At 44.4% G+C, this 18,880-nt stretch overlaps 1 protein-coding gene across 3 annotated transcripts in view; it reads right to left on the bottom strand.

The window, feature by feature from the left end:
- Nucleotides 1–18,650, bottom strand: part of SREK1 (splicing regulatory glutamic acid and lysine rich protein 1) — a 117,938-nt gene extending 99,288 nt beyond the window's left edge. For 2 of the 3 annotated variants that reach the window (XM_069749578.1, XM_069749593.1), the window contains exons 1-3: nt 18,448–18,650; nt 11,377–11,510; nt 1,308–1,435 (exon numbers count right to left, since the gene is read on the bottom strand). In XM_069749578.1, coding sequence (XP_069605679.1) covers nt 1,308–1,435; nt 11,377–11,510; nt 18,448–18,572 — 387 coding nt within the window. In that variant the 5' untranslated portion in view covers nt 18,573–18,650. The remainder of the gene's footprint in view (nt 1–1,307; nt 1,436–11,376; nt 11,511–18,447) is intronic. The other variant, XM_069749584.1, reaches the window with a different exon arrangement.
- Nucleotides 18,651–18,880: the final 230 nt, after the last annotated feature.

Here is an 18,880-nt window from a genome sequence, read left to right as displayed (position 1 = left end):
TCATCTTTAACTTTAGCTCTTTTAGAGATCATTTCATCTTCAACTTGCTTAAACTGTTCACAATAACAGTAATTTTGCCACGGAATGCCCAAACTTTTCATGCCACTGTAGTCCAATTCCTTGCTCTGTTTTTTGATTGTGTGGTTTTACATAATTGGTAGCTGATTTCTCCTGTACTCTTCCTGATAGGCAGTGCAGAGCTGTGTTTATTGACTATGGCTGATTTATCAGTGAAGTGAAACTGAAAATCCTCATCTGTTGATGCATATGTTCAAAAACGGTCTTCTGCTATATGCATCAAGAGTGGAACTTGGAATTTCACATCGTTAACCTCCTAGAAGCAGCAGGAACCAAACCGTTTAACTCCTCTCAGCCCTATCCTACAGTGTATCACTCCTATAAGCCCTTCTATATACCCACTCCATCCTGCAGAACATCTCTCCTCTCATACTTCTATATGCACCCCCATCTTACAGTATTTTTCTCCTTTTGGTCCCTCTATATACAACCCCATACTACAGTATATTCTCCTTTCTGCCACTATATATAAAGCCCCCTCCTGCAGTATATCCTCCTTTCAGCCCCTCTATATACAACCCCACCCTGCAGTTTTTCTCTCCTTTCATGCCTTCAATAAACAGCCCCATACTGCATTAAATCTGTCCTTTTAGCCCTTTTATACAGAGCCCCATCCTGCAAAACATCTCTCCAATTAGCCCTTCTATACACAGCCCGCATTCTGCAGTATTTCTTTCCTCTCACCCCTTGTATGTACAACCCCACCCTGTAGAATATTACTCCTTTAAGTCCATCTATACAGAGCACCATCCTGCATTACTCATTTCAGTCCTTCTATGCTCTCAACCTCCTATACATAGCCCATCCTGGGGTACGTCACTCCTCTTAGTTACCAGCACACACAGTAGAAGATCGGCTCTAGACATGTCCCAGTTAAGGGCTATGCTGACAGGGTGCCAACTGAAAGACTTCATTGCACTTGATCATCTGGAACTACTGCAGGACAGTTAAAATGGAAACTAGAAGGTAAATAGGGCCCGGGGGACATTATTTGGGGGGTGATATGTGCAATATGGGGCAGATTAAAAGCCCAGTTATATTGGCACAAATGAATAAATATATGAGTACATTATTATAAGACCACTTTGTGATTTGGGGAATAAGCCTTAAATAAATATTGAATAATCAGATTTTGTACATTATTCAAGTGTCAAATTTAAAAAAAAAAAACTTTCCATATATAGCAAATCTGCCATTCAAACCTTCTCAGAGTGTCCTATAATACTCACAGATGCCAGAGAAGACGGAGTAGGTGTAGGAGTAGGTATAGGTAGCAGACCTGCACCAGGGAGAAGACTGGATAATGTTGGAGCTGGAGCCAAGAGAGAAAGTGCCTTGGCTTCTTCAGGTATTTTACCTGTAGAGGCAACAATCTTAATGTTATTATGTGGAAATCTGCAGCTTCGTTAAGATTTCTGATTTTAAACCACTACATAAACCAAACAAAAGCAAAAAAAAGAAAAGAACTAGTATTTCCTTATCAAGAAAGAATAAAAACTCAAGGTATTTTCACCTCTTCTGTAATTACCCTGATCTACAAGGAAATAAAATAAAAGTGAGGGAAAACTTCAAAACACTAAATCTCATCAACTGGAATTTTACTTACAAAACTGAATAGACAAGTATTTAACACTTTGAGCTATGGGTCACCTGTACTGGAAACTTAAGGTTCATGAACCAAACGATATCAAGCATGGAGCCATTTTCCTGGGCGCTGTTTTCACGCTGATCGAAAGTTGTGTTACACATGACAACCGTTCGTGTTGGCTGCATCACTAATAGCACACAGAACATCAGATACAGAAAAGAAGAACATTTTTTAAAGTTTAATCCCCAAAAAAATGCAAGTTACCAAATGTAATAAATAAAAATGAAGCAAAAGAAATAATAAAAGCAAATAGAAAAAAACTAAACAAAAAAAAACAGGGAGAATAAAATACAAGTCCTCATAAATGGTCCCTTCTCAGTAGGATTATTATTGAGGTTACTGGACTGCAAAGTAGCGTGGGAATTAAACTTCCATACAAATCAATATGAATTTAGTGCTCATCGGTGTGATTATGGGCGATTAGGTAACACCATGCAAGCCAGCTAAGGAAGGGCGCAGTCCTACCACAGAGGAAGTAGTAGTGATCATAGTATTCGCAATACCCCGAGACGTGCAGATTGCTTCAGAAGTCATTGCAGAACTATAGCAAAGTCTTCTAGCCAGAAAAAGCATGGGAGATGCAACATTAGGCACAGACACAATATGGATAACACACATTACTAAGTAGCCTAAACTCTGCAATAACTGCTCAATAGAGAACTTGGTAACTGATAATTACACAAGTAATTTACACTACAAGGGTATGGCCATCTTATAAAGTGACAGTGCTGGACTGCTAAGATGCCTACTGATGCTAAAAATGAAGGGGACGCAGGTTTCCGTGCATGGAGATGCCCCCGTTCACATGCTGTGCATGGAAATGCAGCCAGGCCCATTCAATGCAATGTGGCTCTAGTGCAGCTCCCTGCGGGGAAAACAGCAGTGTGGGCAAACATGGTTTCCTTTCATTCTCATGCTCAATAGGCCCCCACCTAGATCCTAAAGAACCGGACATCATTTTATGAGATGGAAATACCATAATGATACCTTTAAATTTTGATGTGGCATATGTAAGGAAAAATCGCCAACAGAGCACGTCAAAATTCAGCTCTGGCAAAAATTAAGAGCCCACCACATCAAAACCCTGTCATGGGCAGCCCAATCTCCAGACCTGAACCCCACTGAAAACCTCTGGAATGTAATCAAGAGGATGATGGATAGTCACAAGCCATCAAACAAAGCGTGGAATGTAATCAAGAGGATGATGGATAGTCAGAAGCGCCAGAAGCAGTGAGAAAGAAAGCATGCCAAGACACATGAAAACTGTGATTAAAAATCATGGTTATTCCACAACATATTGATTTCTGAACTCTTCCCAAGTTAAAACATTAGTATTGTTGTTTCTAAATGATTCTTGTTTTCTTTGCATTATTTGAGGTTTGAAAGCACTGTGGGTTTTTTTTTTTTTTTTTTTTTTTTTTTATATTTTGACCATTTTTCTTTGTCAGAAAAAAAAATACAAACTGTATTGCTTGGAATTTCGGAGACGTGTTGTCAGAAGTTTTATAGAATAAAAGAACAATTTACATTTTACTCAAAATGTAAACCGATAAGAGAGAAAAAAAATCAGACTGAACATTTTGCAGTGGTCTCTTAATTTTTGCCAGAGCTGTACAAGTTAGTGGGGTTTTACAAGATCCTCCAAGTAAAGAGTGGATTTCATTGAGATTATTTTTATACTAGGGGGTGTCCATGTGGGCATGTAACCATTAAGGGGTTTTCTTATAGTTAGGGTATTCCGGAATGACTGCGGCACTCTGACCTCTGATCCCCTTGGCAAACAGCGCTCTGGACGGTATGCTGTGCAGTACATACTGGGACGCAACATGGAGGCTGAGACTACATGGAAAACAGAGCTGTGGATCAATGAGATCACGGTGTCCTATTGTGACATTACATCTCATGATTTTCACCTGCAACCTACCGTGACTCACATAAAGCCACAAATGTTCTCGATTTTCTGCCTCACCTGCCACAGACTTTAATGCAAGTCGCATGTGACTGCAACTTGCAAATGACTTGCTTGTAATTTGGCTTTTTTTTTTCAATTAAAAAAAAAACATTGTAGCTCTAAAATTAGTTGCACAAAAGTTTTTGTTCATGCGATATATTACTGTGTATTCCAAGCTACACAAAGAGCTCATAAGGACACCAGACCCTCGGACACTGCAGTATGCGCGTGGCCTAAAGGTGTGGTGGCACAAGGAGGACCCCTGCCTCCTAGCTGGCACGGAATCACAGGGCGATTTGTTTCATTGGACGGCATGGAATTCTACATTCCCCACATCTCTAGGCACTACACAAGGATCTGTATACTCAGATGTGGCTTCCTCTCGCTATAACAGGGGTGTGAACCCTCTAATAAGCGCAGTGGAACCTATTTAGTCAAGTGGGAAATGTTCTGCCAGTAACAAAAATGGTGTGAGTAAAGGCAGTTTTTTTTTGTTTTTTTTTCAACTAAACGTAAAGGCTTTTGTGGGGTAAATTCCATTCAAAACACAGATTAAAAAAAAAGATACAAAAATATGTTGTCTGTATGAGGCAATAGTAGAATCTAACATGCACCCCACTGATCGTTTACAATGCTCAAACTTTTTAAGTTTAAAAAGAAATATGATTACATCAAATAACATTCCCTTATTTTTTTTAAGTATTCAAGGAAGTATATATTTTTCATTACCCTTTTCTATGTTAGAAGAGTTTCTAAAAAATAATTTGATCAGAAGGCATCACGCTGCTGGGATCAAGTGATCAGCTGTAATCTTAGTAGCAAGTGTCCCATTTCTCTGCAGTGCCTCCATAGGTGAAAAGAAGCATTACAACCATTGCATGCTTAATACACACGTGACTGCTCCTTCCTGCTCTACAATTGATTACCCTCCTGACCGTTCCACAGCATCCTCCCTTCCACTGAGCTCTCCCACTGCTCAGTACAATCTGCAGCTGTCAGTCAGGTTTGATGGGTGGAGACTAGTGATGAGCGAACATACTTGGATAAGGTGTAATCTGAGCGTAATTGGGTAGTAACCGAGATAATTCAGCGTGGATTTTCGCGCTTTGTTCCAGAGCTTCCCAATGCATTAAATAGCGGGAAATCCGCAAAATTAATAAACATGCTGCATTTTTCCACGATGCGTTTTATTCACAGAAAAAAAACCGCAACGTATGCACAAAAATTGCGGATTGCATTCTATTTAATAGGATGCTTAATGGATGCGTTTGTTTTGCGGTTTTATAGCGAAAAAACACACGAAAAATCCGGAACGTGTGCACACAGCCTTAAGCAAACCTGTCATCAGGATTTTGCTAAGTAAACTACAGGCACTGTGGTTTTCGCCGTTATACTGACTAAAATGATACTTGGGTTGATGAAATCCGTCTTGTGGTTGTTGTGTAATCTGTATTTGCAGTTTACAGTTAACACAGTATTTAAAGCAGGAGGCAGGTGAGCGAGGGATCAGTGACCTGTCATATTAGCCCATAAATATGAATATGGGAACAGAGGACCACAAAGGCTCCCACAGGCCGCCCCGAAGCACGAGAATGTCATTAACTGCAAATATAGATTAAACAACAACCACAAGATGGATTTCATCAACCCAGGTATCATTATAGTCAGTATAACGGCGCCAACCTAATAGTGCCTGTAGTTTACTTAGGAAAATCCGGATGACAGGTTCGTTTTAAAGGGGTTTTCCAGGCATATGATATTGATGACCTATCATTATGATAAGTGGCCAATATCAAATAGTTGGGGGTCAGATAATAAAACACCCCCCACCAATCGGCTGCTTGCAGCTCCAGTGGTGGCTGGATGTAAGCACTGGGTCCATTACAACAACGCACAGTCCAAGTTTTCCCCCAAGATTCATTGGCTTTTAATCCTAAAGACTGGTTACCAACATCATACAGTATATTCCTGGAGAATGCCTTTAAAAAGACAATTCTGGTGCATTTTGCTTGGTATCTGTCCCAGTCTTCTATAGGTGCATAATTATGGTTAAAGTTGATAATCTACGACATTTATGTGCTCCTGGTTATAGCAGAGACTAGTCTACCCACTAGCCTTCAAAATCCATTAAGTATGTGCTAATCATACTAACCTGAGTAAATAAAAATAAAATAAATAAATGATAAAAGACTAGTACAAAAATACAAGAAAAAATACCAACTATACTACAGTATATAACCATGTGCTGCAAAACAAATCTGATAAATGAATATAATATTCATATATAATAGTTAGCTCTAAGAGCAGGATTAGACACAGCCGTAAAAAAAAAATGAATAAAATAAACAACAAGTAGAACTATAGGTAAACCATTTCCACTCTAAATCAATAGGCGATCCTGGGGTGCAGTCACAGCAACTACCAGAATAAGGAAGAATCAAAGACGCTAGCGTCATGTAGAAGCAGCATTTCATAATACCAACCCTGGTGATAATCGGATGGTATGATTTATGGCAACAAAGAAATTAATCACACGAGACATTGGCTAGTTTACATAAACAAAACACCTGGTATGAATAGGAAGAGGGATAAAAATAGCAAAGTAAAAGAAAAGGGGTTGGAAAGGATTAAAAAAAAAAAAGAACAAAAAAAGAACAAAAAAAATAAAATAAAAACAAAAACACACAGAGACAGGGCGTCCATCTTCGGTAGTCAGACTCCGAGAGCTCATCCTCACATGTAGGCTTTCCCTTGACGGCTGGCTTAGTGGCACGGCAAACAGTGCCTTACTCAGGCATGTGTAACAGATCTGCCTTTTCCAGGCTAGTCATCTAATAATGCACATATAATCACACAAAAGAGAAAAGAAAAAAAAAAAGAAAGAAAGAAAAAAAAAAAAAAAAAAGAAAAAACATACAAAACCAAAGTGTTAAAATCTGTCTGTTTGGAAACATGGACATAAAAGAAAATGAATGTTCTGATTGTAGCTCAGGTTATATAGATCCTATAACAATGGCTACTGGCACTGGTGAAATACGGAGACATTGAGGCATTGTTTTACTTACACAATAGGATATAACAGGACGAGGTTATAATCACTGATCAGAAGAAACAGAAATGCTGCATATGGTGTGATAACGAGTCATTCATTATGAGAAATATGTCATATATCTAACAGCTCATATACTTATATAAGAACACACGGGAAGCCTGAGTGGACATCCTGGAGAATGGCCCTCTGCAATGTGCTCCAGTCATCGGATTTGTGGCCATCCTTGTTCTTGTCTTTCTTCTTTTGTATTACCTTCTCCTGTGCATGTGTAATAAAAATGCTAAACTTTCCTTCTGTATTCCCAATTGAATATAATGTACCCTACCACTTTCCAGCGATACAGGTAGGGAGCAGAAGGAGTAGGACTCATGGGACCATGAATATCAGACTCTGTTCACACTATTGACAGGTTATGTCGACACAAACATATATGGTCCATATATGACCGGACCGACCTAAGGCCTCCTGACCCGAGCAGGAGCCGTGTACACATGTGGCAGTTAGCTCAGGTCAGGACACGCACTGTGGTCCATATGGCGACCAAGCAATACTTTTGTCGACCGCAGTCTTAGGTGTGATTTCAGTTACCGATCAGAGAGCAGTAGCATCTGCAATAACGGACATGCCTTATATTATATATATCACGTTCAGCGCATACATTGGCGGCACACGCATGAATAGGCTACTTACGTATAATTCCTACAGGAGTGATGCAACATAACCCAGTGTATCCACATACAGCGAGAAACACCGCAGATAGGTTCACATTGTATATGAAAAACATTGTATATGAATCACCATATACCGTACCTTGGCACGTGATAGTGTAGCTGACTGAGCTATTCTCTACCACTAAAATACTTATGCTACAGTGACCCAACACAGCCAAAAGGGAAACCTGTCAACCTCTATGATGTGAATGGAGATCTATGGATACAGGTCACATACAAGCTGGGAGCCGCTCACGGAGGATACGCCAAATGTAGAGTGTACTGGGCCTAAATAAAAACCATAAAGACACTGTGACCGTCATACTTCAGACCATGAACTCCAATCTCAAGAACTCTAACTTAGGCTACGTTCACACGGTGCGGTTTTTGCTGCGGATCCGCAGCGGATTTGCCGTTGCGGATCCGCAGCCGTTTTCCATGTGGTGTACAGTACAATGTAACCCTATGGAAAACGAAACCCGCTGTGCACATGATCCTGAATTTCCCGGAAAAAAACGCACGGAAACGCTGCGGAAAAAAAGAAGTACCATGTCAATTCTTTCTGCGGATTCCACAGCGGGTTTCCGACTGCACCAATGGGAAAGTGCAGGTGAAAACCCGCAGAGGAATCCGCAGAAGAAAACGCATGAAAATCCGCAGTGCAAAATGCACTGATTTTGCACTGCGGATTTTCCAAAAAAGGACCTGAAAAATCCGCAGGGAATTCAGGATCGTGTGAACGTACCCTAAAGGGATTTTCCAAAAACAAAGTACATTTTAATCTTAGAAAAAAAATAGGTTCCACAATTGAATATGTTAAAAAAAAAAATTCCTGTCCTGAGATAACCTTATAAAATGTGCCCCTGTGTAATGTCTGTGTCTGACTGTACAGGTCTGGTGATACCACAGCTCATGGGCAGGTGAGGAAGCAAGAGAGTATACAGACAGGACAGTATGGGATCACAGCGGATTCTTTCTGTGAGGTAAAACAAGTTTTTAAACAGGCAGAGAAATGTTTTTCCTAAGGGTACTTTCACATTGCGTTCAGGCACCAGTTCAGTGGCTCCGTAGGGGTTTAAAGGGATTGTCCAGCCTTAGGCTACAAGTCTGCAGTTCCTCAATATTGACTGCAGACTTGTGAATCCTCACATCCCGCGCACTGCACGCTGTGAGGACTATCTGGTGCCGGCACTGGAAGTGTCGGCGATTTTCGTCCTTCCAGCCACGCTCCGACTACAGTGTGTCCGGCCTCGCTCAGCACACTTGCTTCAAGAGAGGCAGCGCCCATCTATTCAGCAGCGGAGAATCCTCACTGTGCAGAGCGCAAGCGATCTGAGAATCCACAAGTCTGCAGTCACATAGCCTGAGGCTGGACAACCCCTTTAAGCCTCAGACATGCTCTCCTGCAATCCTCATGCACTGTGTTACACTGTGGGTCCTGAGGTCACCTAACAATCCTAAAAAATATAATCGTCAAGCCAGACAGCTGCAAGATGTCCAGCACTACTACCGTCCTGGACTTTTATATAGCAGCTTCTAGCACGCTAGCGTTTACCGGAAGTGGGTAAACATACCCCAGAAACTAATCCTATGCTAGGTTTAAGGGGTTGCCACTAGTTTGTAATTGGTGACCTATTCTGATGGCATCAGATCTGTGGTGGGCCGATACCCAGCACCCCCATTGTTTGGCTGTGGCTCAATCAGTGTACAGAGCAGGAACAGCACAGCTCCATCACACTGCTTGGTGGCCACTGCAGGTACTGCAGCTCAGCTCCTACTGAACTGAACGGAAGCCGTGCTGCAGATGTACAATGTATATCCATCTACTATGTACATCTGGCCACCAATCAACCTGGGAACAGCTGAATTATGGGGGTTCTGGGTGTCAGACCTCAGCCAGTTATTGCTGACCTGCAGAAAAGTCATCAATAAAGTAGTGAGCAACCCCTTAAAGTGTCAAGTAAGAATAATTGCTATGTTTTTTATTGCTACTACATAGGACTAAACATTACTTTTTGCATATAAAATGTGATGTAAAGCTAAACTGTTCAATGTCGGAGATCTCTCAAAACTTATGCACTGAAAAAGTGGGTGTAACGACCAATCAAATTCTTTCCCAAGTTTCAAAACGTTTTCCAACAAAATAACCTGAAATCTGAGGACGTTCTATTGACAACTTCTACATTTTTTTTTCTTTGCACCAGTTTTGGTAAATCTTCCTTAAGCACAATAAATGTATAAATCTGACTATTGGTGAAATAGACTCAGCAGTGCATATTCTTGGTTGTGTGATATTCAGAAAATGGATTATCTGCCGTGTCTTTCATCACCGGACTACAATGACAACACTGGAGGACATCACAATGGTGCCGGCGGTGTGGAGCCAACACTTCATGATGCCGTCAGTCACGTCCTCATACCAACTGCGTATAAGAACCCTTGTTTACCCCGGAAATAAAATTCACTTCATTCTTTGATAAGATGTCAGTGATTGAAAGGGGAAAAAAAGAAAAAAAGAAAAAGGTATAAACACAGAAAAAAAAAGAAAAAAAAAAAAAGAAAAAACAACCATTAATTTTAGTAGCACATAATAGGGCAATATAATAGTCAAAATGCAATGAAAATTCTAACTTTTTTGGTATTGTCAAAATTGCAGACCCAGGGGCTTGCAGCAGCAGGGGCTGCTCTGCGACACTAATATAGGGCTATAGATAAAGGTCTCACTGAACACTGCAGCGTTATATTTGAGATGTAAGTAGACTCTCGCCCTCCGCCTGCAGCCGATGTCCTATACCAGTACCTGGTGACTAAGGAGGACACAAGGGCCACTATTGTTTTGAAATGATTTAGAGCATTTATAAGTATAGATGTGCTCTTCGGATTTCCTAACATCTACTACAGTGTTCCAGTCTCATCGTCTTACTACACCTCCTTTGGCTGTGCACTTCGACATGTTCACACAGTTTTATTTGGGAAAAATATCTGAGCCAGTGAAAAAAAGGAAAGCCCTGACTGTATTGTAATATGACAGGGCATACATAATATACTCTTACTGTGGTCTACAATACATGTTATACAGGGTACTTCAACATCATAAATGGGGGCTGTGCTTGTAATCACCGTCTATAATCCCAGAGGACCACTGGCAAGGACCGAGCACTCACTCAGGCGGCTCCAGTCTGTCCAAGTATATAGGCGGCTATTCATATCTCCCTGGTAGCAGCTGGCAAAGGGTAAAAGAGCATCTGATGGAAACCGGTCTCTGCAAAATCAGTTGTTGGAAGGGGGCCTAGTGAGCTGAGCTGTCGTATTACAGGGGCTGCTCTAAAACAATCCCCAGCCAAATGGCTGCATAAATCGGAACGCAGTGCATGGACTGATCGGCGGTTCTCCCAACCCGAGCGTTACAGCTTCATGTATTTCTGTGCAGCTGCCACGCTTGGGTCAGGAGGGCTTCCGGCCAGTCCAGGCACCACGTTCCAATCTTGGTCCAATTTATAAAGCCATCTGACTGCACCCTAATGAGGATTAATGTAGGATAGACAGGAAATAATGTGAGGGTGACAATGGTAAGTCAAAGAAAAACAACATTTAGGAGAGGAGGGGGATCTCTATGTACTGTGACTCCTTACAGATGACGCTATCAGGGATTTCCCTCCATCTACAGGTCTAGTAGAATGGTTCTTGTACGTGTTATTTCCTACATTGCAGCAAACATGGGGGGTTTATTGCAGTGCATGTGTGACTATAATAATATCAGCATGTGGGTACAGGAGAACAATCCATAGTGTTACACTTAGGCACATTTCCAGGAACGTGTCAGCCTACAAATGCATGTCTATCCGCATATACATATGACTGCGGCCACTGACCAGTTGTCACATAATTATAGAATATCATATACAGACATTGTATGTGGTGGGAGATCAATACTCACCTTCTGCACATGGGACCACTATGAGGGCTCTGTCAATAAAAACCGTGTTGGTAAGATGCTGGGCCACGCCGACACTCGAAGGGTCGCCAAACTTAATATAGCATACTTTGGAGGAGAAAGCAAGGGGCGCATTGCTGGAAGACAAAAGGAGGAACAATTAATCCGAACCGTGTTACCTTTGTTTGGAAAAATTCACACAAGTGTATATAAAAAAAACGATTTTCATCCTGGAAAAATGGATGATTTTTCATCTGAATTGACATCTATATGTCTGCTCTTTACATCCGTATGGCATCAATTAATAAAATGTATGAGATTACGGTAAATAGTTTCCTATTTGAAGGGAACCTGTCAGCACGATTGTGCACAGTAACCTACACAGTGTCAGGTCGGCACCGTTATACTGATTACAATGACACTTTGGTTGGTGAAATCCGTCTTGTAGTTGTTTAACCCCTTCATGACCTTGGGATTTTCCGTTTTTCCATGTTCGTTTTTCGCTCCCCTCCTTCCCAGAGCAATAACTTTTTTATTTTTCCATCAATATGGCCATGGGAGGGCTTATTTTTTGCGGGACAAGTTGTACTTTTGAACTACACTATTGGTGTTACCATGTCATGTACCAGAAAATGGGAAAAAATTCCAAGTGCGGTGAAATTTAAAAAAAAAAAGTGCAATCCCATGCGTGTTTTTTGTTTGGCTTTATTGCTAGGTTCACTAAATGCTAAAACTGACCTGCCATTATGATTCTCTAGGTCATTACGGTTTAATTGACACCAAACATGTCTAGGCTATTTTTTTATCTAAGTAGTGAAAAACAATTCAAAACTTTGCTAAAAAAAATAAAAAGATTGCGCCATTTTCCGATACTCGTAGCGTCCCCATTTTTCGTGATCTGGGGTCGGGTTGAGGGCTTATTTTTTGCGTGCCGACCTGGCGTTTTTAGTGATAGCATTTCGGTGCAGATACGTTCTTTTGATCGCCCGTTATTGCATTTTAATGCAATGTCGCGGCGATCAAAAAAAACATAATTTTGGCGTTTCGAATTCTCTTCTCGCTACGCCGTTTAGCCATCAGGTAAATCCTTTTTTTTTTATTGACAGTTCGGGTGATTCTGAACGCGGCGATTCCAAATATGTGTATGTTTGATTTTTTTTTTTATTGTTTGATTTTGAATAGGGCGAAAAGGGGGGTGATTTAAACTTTTATATTTTTTTATTTATTTCATATTTTTTTAAACTTTTTTTTTTTTTTTTACTTTTGCCATGCTTCAATAGCCTCCATAGGAGGCTAGAAGCTGGCATAGCCTAATCGGCTCTGCTACATAGCAGAGATCATCAGATCGCTCCTATGTAGCTGAATTGCAGGCTTGCTATCAGCGCCGACCACAGGGTGGCACTCACAGCAAGCCGGCATCAGTAACCATAGAGGTCTCAAGGAGACCTCTGGTTACTATGCCGACGCAATGCTGACCCACGATCATGTGATGGGGTTGGCGATGCGGGCATTTCCAGCCGCGCGGCCGGAAGCGATAGTTAAATGCCGCTGTCAGCGTTTGACAGCGGCATTTAACAAGTTAATAGCTGCGGGTGAATCGCAATTCCACTCGCCGCTATTGCGGGCACATGTCAGCTGTACAAAACAACTGATATGTCGCAGCTTTGATGTGGGTTCACCACTGGAGCCCACATCAAAGCAGGGGATCCGATCTCGGACGTACTATCCCGTCCGAGGTCAGAAAGGGGTTAATCTTTATTTTCAGTTTTGTGTTAATGATATGCCCATACCCCGTGGCGGCCTGTGTGGGGTCTTCATGTGGTGCGCTCATTAGCTATTCATAATGCAGCCTGCTGACAGGTCACTGATCCCTCACTGACCGGCCCCCTGGTTTACATAATGAATATCTGTACATACTGAAGAAAGAGACAAAAAACAGTTCTTCAAGCAGGTTCTGGCCGTGGCCCCTGCCCTGCAGCACAATCACATGGTTAGTGTGCCAATAATACATTTTCCTCATGTTATTCAGCTTGAAAAAAAATCCACATGAAAATGGCGCCCGCCGCATATGCGCAGTAGCAGCTATATGTGTATATAGAGGTGATCGATAGCTGCTACTGCGCATGGGCAGGAGGCGCCATCTTACTGGAGGAGAAAAACAAAATCCTCCTCCAAGATTGTACGCAGTGCACAAAGCAGGGTCCATACAGGCGTGGTTGGGAAGGTTATGAAAGCCTGCCTGGCCGCACAGTGCCCTGATCTCAACCCCACCGAACTAGAACAGGGATTGTGAGCCCGGACCCTCCAACACCAGCGTCTGACCTCACAAAGGATCTTCAGGCTGAAGGAGCAAAGCTTCCCACAATCTACAAAATCTGGTAGAAATCTTTCCCAGAGTGAGAGCTGTGATAGCTACAATGTGGGAGGACAACTCCATAATAATGTGTGTGGATTAAGAATCGGAATATGATCTGTGCATTACCCCTGCGGTATCATGAGCTGCGCATTACTCCTGCGGTATTATGAGCTGCGCATTACTCCTGCGGTATCATGAGCTGCGCATTACCCCTGCGGTATCATGAGCTGCGCATTACCCCTGCGGTATCATGAGCTGCGCATTACCCCTGCGGTATCATGAGCTGCACATTACCCCTGCGGTATCATGAGCTGCACATTACCCCTGCGGTATCATGAGCTGCACATTACCCCTGCGGTATCATGAGCTGCACGTTACCCCTGCGGTATCATGAGCTGCACGTTACCCCTGCGGTATTATGAGCTGCACATTACCCCTGCGGTATCATGAGCTGCGCATTACCCCTGCGGTATCATGAGCTGCGCATTACTCCTGCGGTATCATGAGCTGCGCATTACCCCTGCGGTATCATGAGCTGCGCATTACCCCCTGCGGTATCATGAGCTGCGCATTACCCCCTGCGGTATCATGAGCTGCACATTACCCCCTGCGGTATCATGAGCTGCGCATTACCCCTGCGGTATCATGAGCTGCACATTACCCCCTGCGGTATCATGAGCTGCACATTACCCCCTGCGGTATCATGAGCTGCACATTACTCCTGCGGTATTATGAGCTGCACATTACTCCTGCGGTATTATGAGCTGCACATTACCCCTGCGGTATCATGAGCTGCACATTACTCCTGCGGTATTATGAGCTGCACATTACCCCTGCGGTATCATGAGCTGCACATTACTCCTGCAGTATTATGAGCTGCACATTACCCCTGCGGTATTATGAGCTGCGAATCACCCTGCGGTATTATGAGCTGCGCATTACCCCTGCGGTATTATGAGCTGCGCATCACCCCTGCGGTATCATGAGCTGCGCATCACCCCTGCGGTATTATGAGCTGCGCATTACCCCTGCGGTATCATGAGCTGCGCATTACCCCTGCGGTATCATGAGCTGCGCATTACCCCTGCGGTATTATGAGCTGCGCATTACCCCTGCGGTATCATGAGCTGCACATTACCCCTGCGGTATTATGAGCTGCACATTACTCCTGCGGTATTATGAGCTGCACATTACCCCTGCGGTATCATGAGCTGCACATTACTCCTGCAGTATTATGAGCTGCGCATTACCCCTGCGGTATCATGAGCTGCGCATTACCCCTGCGGTATCATGAGCTGCGCATTACCCCTGCGGTATTATGAGCTGCGCATTACCCCTGCGGTATCATGAGCTGCGCATTACTCCTGCGGTATTATGAGCTGCACATTACTCCTGCGGTATTATGAGCTGCACATTACCCCTGCGGTATTATGAGCTGCGAATCACCCTGCGGTATTATGAGCTGCGCATTACCCCTGTGCTATTATGAGCTGCACATTACTCCTGCGGTATTATGAGCTGCACATTACCCCTGCGGTATCATGAGCTGCACATTACTCCTGCAGTATTATGAGCTGCACATTACCCCTGCGGTATTATGAGCTGCGAATCACCCTGCGGTATTATGAGCTGTGCATTACCCCTGCGGTATTATGAGCTGCGCATTACCCCTGCGGTATCATGAGCTGCGCATTACTCCTGCGGTATTATGAGCTGCACATTACTTCTGCAGTATTATGAGCTGCGCATCACCCCTGCGGTATCATGAGCTGCGCATTACTCCTGCTGTATTATGAGCTGCACATTACCCCTGCGGTATTATGAGCTGCACATTACCCCTGCGGTATCATGAGCTGCGCATTACCCCTGCGGTATCATGAGCTGCGCATTACCCCTGCGGTATCATGAGCTGCGCATTACTCCTGCGGTATCATGAGCTGCGCATTACTCCTGCGGTATTATGAGCTGCACATTACTTCTACGGTATCATGAGCTGTGCATCACCCCTGCGGTATCATGAGCTGCGCATTACTCCTGTGGTATTATGAGCTGCACATTACTTCTACGGTATTATGAGCTGTGCATCACCCCTGCGGTATCATGAGCTGCGCATTACTCCTGCGGTATTATGAGCTGCACATTACTTCGGTGGTATTATGAGCTGCATATTACCCCTGCGGTATCATGAGCTGCACATTACCCCTGCGGTATCATGAGCTGCACATTACTCCTGCGGTATTATGAGCTGCACATTACCCCTGCGGTATTATGAGCTGCGCATTACCCCTGCGGTATCATGAGCTGCGCATTACTCCTGCGGTATCATGAGCTGCACATTACCCCTGCGGTATTATGAGCTGCACATTACCCCTGCGGTATTATGAGCTGCACATTACCCCTGCGGTATTATGAGCTACACATTACTCCTGCGGTATTATGAGCTGCACATTACCCCTGCGGTATTATGAGCTGCACATTACCCCTGCGGTATTATGAGCTACACATTACTCCTGCGGTATCATGAGCTGCGCATTACCCCTGCGGTATTATGAGCTGCACATTACCCCTGCGGTATCATGAGCTGCGCATTACTCCTGCGGTATTATGAGCTGCACATTACTCCTGCGGTATTATGAGCTGCACATTACTCCTGCGGTATTATGAGCTGCACATTACTCCTGCGGTATTATGAGCTGCACATTACCCCTGCGGTATTGAGCTGCACATTACTCCTGCGGTATTATGAGCTGCACATTACCCCTGCGGTATTATGAGCTGCACATTACTCCTGCGGTATTATGAGCTGCACATTACCCCTGCGGTATTATGAGCTGCACATTTCTCCCTGCGGTATTATGAGCTGCACATTACCCCTGCGGTATTATGAGCTGCACATTTCTCCCTGCGGTATTATGAGCTGCACATTACCCCTGCGGTATTATGAGCTGCACATTTCTCCCTGCGGTATTATGAGATGCACATTACCCCTGCGGTATTATGAGCTGCACATTACCCCTGCGGTATTATGAGCTGCACATTACCCCTGCGGTATTATGAGCTGCGCATTACCCCCTGCGGTATTATGAGCTGCACATTTCTCCCTGCGGTATTATGAGCTGCACATTACCCCTGCGGTATTATGAGCTGCACATTACCCCTGCGGTATTATGAGCTGCACATTACCCCTGCGGTATTATGAGCTGCACATTACCCCTGCGGTATTATGAGCTGCACATTACCCCTGCGGTATTATGAGCTGCACATTACCCCCTGCGGTATTATGAGCTGCACATTACTCCTGCGGTATTATGAGCTGCACATTACCCCTGCGGTATTATGAGCTGCACATTACCCCCTGCGGTATTATGAGCTGCACATTACCCCTGCGGTATCATGAGCTGCACATTACTCCTGCGGTATCATGAGCTGCACATTACCCCTGCGGTATTATGAGCTGCACATTACCCCTGCGGTATTATGAGCTGCACATTACTCCTGCGGTATTATGAGCTGCACATTACCCCTGCGGTATTATGAGCTGCACATTACCCCTGCGGTATCATGAGCTGCACATTACTCCTGCGGTATCATGAGCTGCACATTACCCCTGCGGTATTATGAGCTGCACATTACCCCTGCGGTATTATGAGCTGCACATTACTCCTGCGGTATTATGAGCTGCACATTACCCCTGCGGTATTATGAGCTGCACATTACCCCTGCGGTATTATGAGCTGCACATTACCCCTGCGGTATTATGAGCTGCACATTACCCCCTGCGGTATTATGAGCTGCACATTACTCCTGCGGTATTATGAGCTGCACATTACCCCTGCGGTATTATGAGCTGCACATTACCCCCTGCGGTATCATGAGCTGCACATTACCCCTGCGGTATCATGAGCTGCACATTACTCCTGCGGTATTATGAGCTGCACATTACCCCTGCGGTATTATGAGCTGCACATTACCCCTGCGGTATTATGAGCTGCACATTACTCCTGCGGTATTATGAGCTGCACATTACCCCTGCGGTATCATGAGCTGCACATTACTCCTGCGGTATTATGAGCTGCACATTACCCCTGCGGTATTATGAGCTGCACATTACCCCCTGCGGTATCATGAGCTGCACATTACCCCTGCGGTATCATGAGCTGCACATTACTCCTGCGGTATTATGAGCTGCACATTACCCCTGCGGTATTATGAGCTGCACATTACCCCTGCGGTATTATGAGCTGCACATTACCCCTGCGGTATTATGAGCTGCACATTACCCCCTGCGGTATTATGAGCTGCACATTTCTCCCTGCGGTATTATGAGCTGCACATTACCCCTGCGGTATTATGAGCTGCACATTACCCCCTGCGGTATTATGAGCTGCACATTTCTCCCTGCGGTATTATGAGCTGCACATTACCCCTGCGGTATTATGAGCTGCGCGTTACTCCTGCGGTATTATGAGCTGCACATTACCCCTGCGGTATTATGAGCTGCAGGAGGGAGTGTACATTACGCAGTCGGCAGTTACCATAGTTACTGCATTTTGGGCGCAGTTGCCTATAGCAACCACCCTGTATCCGTCATGGCGGACACACAGGCTCCTCCTCCTGAGCACAGAGCGGGAGGCGCCCCGGGCCCTGTATATCACACACTGCTCCTATATAACGGACTATCACAATGTACAGGACACAGCCGCCGGGAGCGCACTCACTCGGGAGGGTAAAGCCGCAGCTCTTCTACGTCTCCCAGGAAGGAAAAGAGTGTCCGCATCTGCTCGCTGGTGACGGCGGCGGACAGGTTGGTCACCTGAATGACCGCGGTCCGACCGTTACTCATGGCGGGGGCAGAGTCTGCACCGAACCGAAGGAGCCAACACCGGAAACCAGCCGCCTAACAACATCGACCAACAAGAGCAGAGGCCCAAGCGGCTAGAGCGGCACCGGAAGATGCGCGCCCTGCTCCATTCCCACAGCGCTCTCTAGTGGCCAGGCTGAGACATGCGGAGGGGGCGCGGTGATTGGAGAGTCGGCCGTTCTCTGGCTATGATGGTGCCGGGCTGTGAGGCTGCTCATGTGTCCCGTCATATCTCACACTCACCGGAATAACACTGCACTTAGGCCGGATTCACACGTCCAGATATTAAC

This window comes from Ranitomeya imitator, chromosome 1 (assembly GCF_032444005.1).
Source record: "Ranitomeya imitator isolate aRanImi1 chromosome 1, aRanImi1.pri, whole genome shotgun sequence".
Classification (NCBI taxonomy): domain Eukaryota; kingdom Metazoa; phylum Chordata; class Amphibia; order Anura; family Dendrobatidae; genus Ranitomeya; species Ranitomeya imitator.
This window is presented reverse-complemented; position numbering and strand designations above follow the sequence as displayed.